Genomic DNA, 10,487 nt, shown 5'->3' on the forward strand with positions numbered 1-10,487 from the left:
TATATATATATATAGAGAGAGAGAGAAAGAGAGTAAGATATAATAAATATATGTGTATATATATATATATATATATAGAAAGAGAGTAAGATTTCGTGAGAGCTTCTAGAGAGGAAGCGAAAATAGTTTTTATTAAAACTTGTTCAAGTATACCCACAAGCAGTAGATATATACATGGCCTTTTTATAGGCTAAAAATGAGGCTTCTCATGTAAGCCACAATGGTGGCCTTGTTCCACACGCAAAAAGTGTCCTCATGGATGACATAATTCATTGTGGACGCCACACAATTATATATTTATATAACATTCCCCTTGGGGTCCACAATACTACACTAAGAATATGGTTCGTTAAAACCTTGCTAAGAAAAATCCAATGGGACAAAACCCTAGCGAAGGAAAAAGAGCACAGTATTCTTGTGTATCTGAAAATGGTATCGCATAGATTAAAACTGCCTTATTAAAACCTTGCCAGAAAATTCAGTGGGATAAAACCTGAACGAAGGAAAAACAGTACAGTATGCCAATACTTCTTCAATCAATTGTTCCCTCTCATTGTTGCATTTGTTCAACCCTGAAGATCCTTTAGTTGACGTATTCCAATGTTGTGCACCAGTTTCTTGAATGTTGCAGTTGGAAGCGTTTTTGTAAATGGATATGTTAGATTTTCACATGAACGTATCTTTTGAATATCAATATCACCCTTTTTTCTGGAGTCATGTGCATAAAAGATTTCTAGTGAGATGTACTTGGTCATATCACTTTTAATATACCTTTCTTTCATCTGTGCAATGCATGCCGCATTATCTTCATATAATACTGTTGGGCTATCTTTTATTGATGAAAGACCATATGTTGTTTAAATATGTTGGATCATTGACCTCAACCAAAAGCATTCCCTGCTAGCCTCATGAATTGCGAGTATCTCAGAATGATTTGAAGAAGTTGCAATCATTGTCTGTTTCATAGATCGCCATAATATAACAGTGCCGCCACTTGTAAACACATATCCTGTTTGTGAATAAGCTTTATGTGGGTCAGAAAGATAGCCAGCATCTGCATATCCAATTAATTGAGAATTTGATATTTTTGAATAAAACAATCCCATATCAGTTGTGCCACGAAGATATCGTAATATGTGTTTGATTCCATTCCAATGTTTGCGGGTTGGTGCAGAACTGTATCTTACTAATAAATTGACTGGAAAAATCATGTCAGGTCTTGTGCAATGTGCAAGATACAAAAGAGCACTAATCGCACTAAGATAGGGCACTTCAGGACCTAAAAGTTATTCATCATCCTCTCGAGGACGAAATAATCTTCTTGATGTCAAGTGATCGAACAACGAACAACTATTGGAGAGTTCAATGGATAGGCTTTATCTATATGAAAACGTTTCAGAATCTTTTCTGTATATGTTGATTGATGGATGAGAATACTGCTCGAAAAATGTTTAATCTGTAGCTCAAGGCAGAATTTTGTCTTTCCGAGATCTTTTATTTCAAATTATTTCTTTAAATAAGTGGTTGTCTTTTTGATCTCGTCCAATGTTCTCACAAGATTCAGATCATCAACATATACTGCAACAATAACAAAACCAGATTCTGATTTGTTAATAAAAATGCATGGACAAATATGATTGTTCACATACCCTTCTTTGAGTAAGTAATCGCCTTAGCGATTGTACCACATTCGTCCAGATTGCTTCAAATATAAGGATCATTGTAATTTTATCATGTACACATTACGTGGTTTTGTTTCAGGCATTTTAAATCATTCTGGGATTTTTATATAAATATCACTATCTAGTGATCCATATAAATATGTTGTAACCACGTCCATTAGATGCATATGCAATCTTTCTGTGACTGCCAAATGTATTATGAATCTAAAAGTAGGTGCATCTATCACAGGGGAGTATGTTCCTCATAATCAATACCAGGTCTCTGTGAGAAACACTGAGCTACCAGTCGGGCTTTGTATCTTAAGATTTCATTTTTCTCATTACACTTTCGTACAAACACCCATTTGTACCCTATAGAATTAACACCCTCAGGTGTCTGGACTACTGGTCTAAATACTTTACGTTTAGCTAATGAATTTAGTTATGCTTGTATTGCTTCTTTCCATTTTGGCCAATCATTTCTTCGTCGATATTCTTCGACGTTTTGAGGTTCTAGATCTTCATTATCAATATCAAGAGTAACAACATATGAGAATATGTTGTTAACAACAATTTCATTTCTATTCCATCTTGTTTCATAAGCATGTTTTAGGTGCATTTGCTGCATTATTGACAGAAAGTCCCACAGGAAAACAATTCGTATTGGAATATTTGCAGCTGGTATATGTGATTTTATTACTTTCTTTGTATCAGTAAATGCATCAAGTAATTGATTTGCAACATTTTGCAAGTGAATGATCCTCTGAACTTCTCATTCACATTGATTTGTGCGAGGATCAAAATGAGACAATTCCAGGGCATTCCAAGTAATATCACGTTGTTGTTGTGCTTTTTCTTCCCCTAATGGTAGGAAAACAGTCTCATCAAAATAACAATCAGTAAATCATACTTTAAAGACATCACTTGTCAGGGGTTCAAGATATCTAATAATAGATGGAGAATCAAAACCAACATAAATTCCAAGTCTACGTTGAGGACCCATTTTAGTGCGTTAGGGTGGTGCAATTGGAACATATACAGTACAACCAAAAATTCGTATATGAGAGATATTTGGTTATTGACCAAAAACAAGTTACAATGGTGAATACTTATGATAAGCAGTTGGTCGTATACGAACTAATGATACAGCACGTAATATGGCATGACCTCAGGCAGAAACAGGTAATTTTGTTCGCATAAGCAAATGACGACCAATTAACTGAAGTCTTTTAATAAAAGATTCAGCCATACCATTTTGAGTATAAGTGTGTGTAACAGGCCAGGTGTTCAACATCAATTCCAACTGACATGCAATAATCATCAAAAGCTTGGGAAGAAAATTTAACGATATTATCAAGACGGATTGTCTTAATTGGGTAATCAGGAAAGTGTGCCCGTAATTTGATGATTTGAGTAAGAAGTTTAGCAAATGCAATATTACGAGTAGAAAGTAGACAAACATGTGACCATCGTGTTGAGGCATCAATTAAGACCTTAAAATAGCGAAATGGTCCACAAGGTGGATGAATTGGCCTACATATATCCTCGTGAATTCGTTGTAAAAATGGGGGAGATTCAACAATGACTTTTGAAAGGGATGGTCTGATAATCAACTTACCTTGTGAGTAAGCGGTGCATAGATGATTATTTGGTAAGATGATTTTTTGATCCTTTAGTGGGTGTTTATGTGAATTTTCAATAATTCGACGCATCATTGTACTCCCCAGGTGACCAAATCGATCATGCCAAAGTATAAAAAATTTTGGGTCACACGATTTTTTATATATCACAATATTTGACTCAATTGTCCTAATGGTTGTATAGTATAACCCGGAAGAGAAAACAAATAGTTTTTCTAATATCAGCTTTTTGCATGAGTGAATGGAAGTAATGTAGAGATATTCCACATTTCTTTCATTTACGGTCTCAATATGATACCTATTACAACGCAAGTCTTTAAAACTCAACAGATTTCTCCGAGATCTTGTAGAATATAAGGCATTATTAATTTGTAATCTTGTTCCATGTGGTAAAATGATGTTGGCTCGTCCGGAGCCTTCAATCAAGTCGGTGGGACTTGATATTATACTAACACTAGTGTCTGTTAGAGTTAGGAGAAAAAAATATTTTTGATCTCGAATGATTGTATGTATTGTTTCACTATCTGCAAGACATATGTCTTCACCATTTATTTTGAAACTAGTCAGATCCATTCCTATTCATGCAAATTTCTTTATCAGAAAAGAAACATTTATAACAAAAAATACTTTAATACAAACTAGAAAATAGAAACTTTAATACAAGGAAAATAAAAACATAATAGATAGAACATGAAAAGAAAATAAGATTAATCGGTGTGGACATTTCCATTACTAATCAGGAAGTCTATCTTTCCATCACGGTCTTCAAAAAAATCTGATACATCCAGATTTATGATGTCAACTGTCTTATCATGATTAATGAAATTTATTTCCAGATTTGTGATGTCAACCGGCTCATCATGATCAATGAAATTTATTTCCTTTTGTTTCCCCTTTTCTTTCATTGAGGCTTGGTAAAGTTCAGCCAGATGCTTAGGTGTACGACAAATGCTTTACCAATGCCCTGTCATGCCACACCGATAACAAGTATTATCATGTACCTTGGGAGGTTGAGCCACATCCTTCCCTTTTACTTGTTTCAATTCATTATAATCTCTCATTTGGGGATATAGTGTGGATCTCTGATTGCGAAAATGTGAGGATTGATATCCTTCACGATAATAAGAATGATTTCTATCACGACCATATTCATTATTGTGGTAGTTATTTTTACCACGACCATATTCATTATTATATCCATTTCTACCACCACGACCACGGGACGAGGCAACATAAGTTTCAGGGATCGGTGTCGATCTAGTTGGACGAGACTGGTGGTTTCTTAACAGAAGCTCGTTATTTTACTCTGCCACAAGTAAACATGATATCAGTTCTGAATATTTTTCAAATCTACGCTCTTGATATTATTGTTGTAAGAGTACATTCGAGGCATGAAATGTGGTGAATGCTTTTTCTAGCAAAAGTTCATCAGTAATGGTATCACTACACAATTTCAATGTAGAGCTGATTTTAAATAGGGCAGAGTTATATTTAGCCACAATTTTAAAATCTTGTAACCGCAGTTACTGTCAATCAGTCAGGGCCTTTGGGAGGATAACTGTTTTTTGATGATCATATATTTCTTTCAAATTTTTTCACAAACACAATGGATCTCTTTTAGTGAGGTATTTAGTTTTTAGCTCCTCACTAATATGGCGCCGAAGGAAAATCATGGCCTTCGCTTTATCTTGTAATGATGCATCATTCTCTTCTTTAATTGTGTTTCCGAGGCCCATGGCATCTAAATGGATCTGAGCATTCAGAATCCAAGATATATAATTTTTGCCAAAAATGTCCAAGACCATGAATTCCAGCTTTGTCTAGTTTTGACATTTTCAGAATAACTAGATGTGACAACAATATAAAAATAGAATTTAGTATAGTATATAAATAAATAAAATGGCATAATATAAATTATTTAAATAACAAAGGTGGTAAAACCAGGCATAGTGAATAAATTATTAAACAATAAAGGCGGTAAAACCGGCCATAAATCATTAAATATATAATAAATGTGGTAAGACCGACCATAATTAGTAGATCATTAAATAATAAGGTGGTAGAACCGACCATAGTGTGAGCACATATATCATTTAAGTGAACAAATTTATTTTATGAATAATAATCCATAATTAAAATTTTCTTACCCTTTGGAGTAAGAAATACTATTTTCTTTGATAAAGCAAACCAACCCAACAATCTATCAAAATTAATATCACAAAATAGATATATAGTTGAGATAGAAAGAGGGAGAGAAAACTTCTCCTTCAAATCTTAAATGGGTAGAGTTCGTGCTGATAACGTATAATAAATACATGTGTATATATATATATAGAGAGAGAGAGAAAGAGGGTAAGATATAATAAATATATGTGTGTGCGTGTGTATATATATATAGAGAGAGAGAAAGAGAGTAAGAATTCGTAAGAGCTTTCAGAGAGGAAGTGAAAATAGCTTTTATTAAAACTTGTTCAAGCATACCCACAAGCAGTAGATACATACATGGCCTTTTTATAGGCTAAAAATGAGGCTTCTCATGTAAGCCACAATGGTGGCCTTGTTCCACACGCAAAAAGTGTCCTCGTGGATGACATAATACATTGTGGACCCCACATAATTATATATATATATATATATATATATATATATATAACATGTTTTACATTTAAGAAAAAAAATAAAAATAAAATAAAAAAATATTGTGATATTTTTTATATATGTAATTGGAGATAAGAGGGAGGACAATGGTAATGGGCCTAGTTGGGCATCCCCAGCCCCGTTTAAAATATCTATCCCCATCTCTACTTCAAAATCGTTTATTAAACGAGGTGGGAGTGGGGACGAATTTTGTAAAGTATTTTTGTAATTATAATACGAATTTAACGAAAGTAAATATAAAACAAATTTTCAACTATGATAATAATTCTTTTTGTTTTATGTAAAGAAAAACAAGATTCAACTTCTCAATTAAAACTTAAGACTAAAATTATTGTTAGAATATCAAAATAATATATACATAAAATTCTCAAATAAGAATAATACAAAAGAATATTTAGTGATTGAAATAAACTAGAAATTGTTTAATATATACCTAATATTATTGAATAAAAAATAAAGTATAAAGACAAAATTATAATTTATCATTATAAATAGAGCGAGGTGGGGTGGTGAACCTTTCTCCATCCCCACCCTATAACCATGCGAATTTTCAATCCTAACCTCCCATTCCCGCCCCAAAACGCTAAGGGTTCAATTTGAATGGATCAATTCAAATTATTTTTTTGTTATGATACGAGTCTTATTTGTGCTAGAATAGCAAATCAGTGCCCCAATGTACCCCAATAACTTTTCATTCGGAAGGAATTGTGACGGGTTGGATTACATGGAACTAGTGAAGATAAGAAATGAGGGAAAAGGGCTAATTAAAAGTTGCAATGACACGTTTGTTTGCCAAAACATTTAGGCGTAGTTTGGAAAGCTAGAATGAAATTGAATGGAATGGAATGGAATGAAGTTGTGAATGGAATGAGAATGAAAATGGCTGGAATGGAATGAAGTTGTGAATGGAATGAGAATGAAAATGGCTGGAATGGAATGATCATTCTCATTCTCTTATTTGGTTGTAATTATGAAATAATGTTGGAATAAATTAATAATCACGATTTTAAGTGGTGGTAGTGGCGGAAAGCAGTGGTGGCGATGGAAGGCGACTGCCGCAGAAGGTGGAGGCGGTGGCGAAAGGTGGTGGTGGTGACAGCGTTAGTGGTGGAAGGCGGTGATGGCGATGGAAGGTGGTGGTAGTGGCGAAATGCGGTGGTGGTGGATGGTGGCGGCGGTGGCAGTGTTTAAGAATTTATGAAAATACTCCCACTAAAATTACAACTCGCCCCCATTGGATTTTATTTTTATTTTTATTTTTTATTTTTTTGCATTTTATACTTCAATTTTTTTAGAATTTATGAAGAAGACCCCGCTAAAATAACAAAAATGGACCCACTATACAAGTTTGTCCTAACAAATTAAAAGGTCACCCCCCTCACAAAATTTTTTGGGTTCGCCATTGGTGACGGCGGTGGAGGAAGGTGGTGGGTGAAGGAGGTGGTGGTCGCTGTGGCAGCCGAAGTTGGTAGCGAAAGGTGGTAGTGGTGGTGGTGACGATGGTGGAGGAAGGAGGTGGTGGAGGCGGTGGCGGCAAAAGGCGATGGTGGTGGCAAAAGGTGGTATGGTGGTTGTGATGGTGGAAGGCGGTGACAGTGGTTAAGGTAGTGATGGTGGATTTTGGTGGCAGCGGTAACCAATAATTTTATTCCTTAAAATGAATTTTCATTTCATTCATTTAGAAATAGAATGAATTTATATTTTTTTAGAAATGATCATTTCCATTCTAAATGGTATATCAAATACGAGAATGTTTTTGAATGGAAGGCCCATTCAATTCTTAGGTACCGAACTAGACCTTAAGAATTCAGCCAATTTAATTGTCCCCTTTATTGTTATTATATATATATATATATTGGGAAGCATTACATTTCCTTTCCTATTATACCAGTATGCTTCTAATCAATGTTTCTGTCCATCCAAACAAGCTGATTAAGAATATAAGACACATCTCTTGGTGGTCCTCACATGATTGTGGGCCCTACTAGATCCGAGTAGCACCATTCACCTAAAATAACTTGACAAGTCAACCTTAAACTTTTATTGAAATATTGAAGATTATTGTCGGTTTGGCCTTAATTTTTTCCCTGGGTTTTTCTGCGTATATTTGGTGTCTTTGTGTGTATGTTTGAATTTATATTTTGAAAGTTATTTTTGTTAGCCTTTTGCAAAACTAAAGGGTGATAAATAAATAAAAAATTAATAAACAAAAAGGCCTTTTGCAAAATTTTATTAGCTATAAGCATATATGTAAATTTTAGAGGAGTCTTTGGTACAATTTTATAATCTATATGCATTATATGTAAATTTTAGGGAGACATTTGTAAAATTGATAAGCTATATATATAAATATTAAAAATAATAATAATGGGCCAGCTTGGGCTCACGGGTAGCTCCGGTAGGCCCACGCTATCTCCGTACTGATTATATACAGTGCAAACTCGTTTGGAATTGCTTCTCTATAATTAAAACGTGGTTTAATGATCATGTAACAAGAGAAGGTCAGAGGTCTCTCTTATTGAGCAATTGCAGCATCTAAAACATCCTCCAGGTGAAGGAGGGCAAAGGGACCCGGTCTTTTTCTCAGCCATAATTAGCTAATGGACTTAATCATGTCACAAACTCCACTTTTTCATTCATACCCAAAAATCCATTTTCACATGTCATTATGATCTTTATAGTTTATACAACAATACCATATAATAATCACATTTTATATATGTAGCAAAGACTAATTAAAAACTCTCCATGATCATAAAATTATAACAAAAACCACCCAAATTAATTAAGTTGTATTAATTCAAGCTAAAAGCCAGAAATCTTTTTGACGCTTGGTGGTGATCAAATACCCACCTAGCTTCTTGCTCTTCCTCCTCACTGCAATTGCCATGCAATTTGCATTTTGGATGCAGTACTCCACCACCCCACCGCCCACTCGATACCCTGCCCACATCATCAGAAGCCGCCACGTCGTGGACCGCTTCTTCTGCCCTAGAACCAGTAGAGCCACCCCTTGCTTCTTTGCCTCTTCCACTATTGCCGGACCTTTCTCTTTCCCTCCTGCCACTGCAACCTCAATTTTCACCTGTTGTGTGTGAAAAAAAACTCATTCAATTGGACTAATTTTCATCTACTAGAGGGAATAGTTGTCACTAGGCCTTTCTGTATTAATCAACAAGATCCTTGGAGAGAAAAAAAGTACAAACCAGTAATTAAGGGTTTGTTTGGTTTAATTTTCTAAAAATAGTTTTCAATAACTCAGAAAGCATAAGGATGTTTTAAAAAATCTATAAAAGACAATTGTCAACATTTTTTTTTTAACTGAGCTTTCAGAAAACAGTTTTAAAAAACTGTCAGCCTTGATTTTCAATTTTCATATATATCTTTATGACAATTATGTATATATATGGGAAGATCATTAAGTTAAAATAAATTTTACCCACCTCAGGTCTCTTCAGTTGACACAGATTCTTCATAGATTGGAGAAATTCAGAAACTCTTGGAGCTATCTCCTCCTTACAAGACTCATCACCTGTAAAGCGAAGTATGAGGTACTTTTTATCTATATATATCAATGCAATTAGAGGGAATATATATATATATATATATATATATATATATATATGTGAAAAGGACCAACCTTGCTTGGAAGGCTTGGTTACATGTAGAAGAATTACAATGTCTTGGCTCTGAACAGTGTGAGTTAATGCCCACTGTAGAGCTCCCTTGGCTTCAAGGCTCGAATCCATCACCACCATGATCTTCCTGCCAAGCACCACCCCTGCTTTCACCACATCACCGGAATTCGCCTCTCCAACGTCACCAGAATTCTCATTTTTCTGATCGGTTTTGAAGGAATTTCTCTCGTGTTTATTAGATTGAATAGCCGGTGAATGAAATCGAACATGAGGCCTAATCCTGTTTAAGCAAAAACTTGGCATTTTTGAGGCACCTTTAGACCAACCTCTGGAGATGGGTCCTAATTCCTAGCTAACTACTAAATGAGGCCAGAGCTTTAATAATGAGAAGAAGAAGAAGAAGAAAGAAGAAAAAGAGAAGGAAAAAACAATAGTTAGTAGACAAGGTCCAAATCATAACTAATCTGGGCCATGGTTAATTTATTTTGCTCTCTTTGCTTTCTCTTTTCCTTTCTTTTGCCATTTAATCATTTAGGTTCTGTGTGTTCTTTTTATACTTTGATGTGGGGCTATGAAGACCAGAACGTGCTTGTCATAAAACTGTAGGACCATCCCTCATAGATTAGCTGTTATGTCCCTGGAACTTTAGCATGTCTGAGTAAAATAATGGGAAGCATTTCCTAGCTTTTTATATTTATTTTTTCTCGGAGTTCAAGCAAACACACGTTCACTATATATATATATATATATATATGCCTCCATGGAGGTTTAACCTCCTCATTTGAAGCAGAGAGCTTATACCATCTGGCCGGGCTGGTGTCCATTGGCTATGTTTCAATAATTAACAGGTTTATATTGTAATTTTTGATTTGTGACCATGCAACTTCATT

At 34.7% G+C, this 10,487-nt stretch overlaps 1 protein-coding gene across 1 annotated transcript; it reads right to left on the reverse strand.

The window, feature by feature from the left end:
- Positions 1-8,583: 8,583 nt before the first annotated feature.
- On the reverse strand, positions 8,584-10,031 carry LOC132286708 (universal stress protein PHOS32). The gene is made up of 3 exons (XM_059789075.1): positions 9,600-10,031; positions 9,403-9,491; positions 8,584-9,044 (listed from the first exon to the last, which is right to left on the reverse strand). The coding sequence occupies exons 1-3, from the start codon at positions 9,898-9,900 to the stop codon at positions 8,760-8,762; spliced, it is 675 nt and encodes a 224-aa protein (XP_059645058.1). The 5' UTR covers positions 9,901-10,031; the 3' UTR covers positions 8,584-8,759.
- Positions 10,032-10,487: the final 456 nt, after the last annotated feature.

This window comes from Cornus florida, unplaced genomic scaffold (genome assembly GCF_030987335.1).
Source record: "Cornus florida cultivar Cherokee Brave unplaced genomic scaffold, ASM3098733v1 CherokeeBrave_3.0.0_Hap2_Chr02, whole genome shotgun sequence".
NCBI classification, from domain to species: Eukaryota; Viridiplantae; Streptophyta; class Magnoliopsida; order Cornales; family Cornaceae; genus Cornus; species Cornus florida.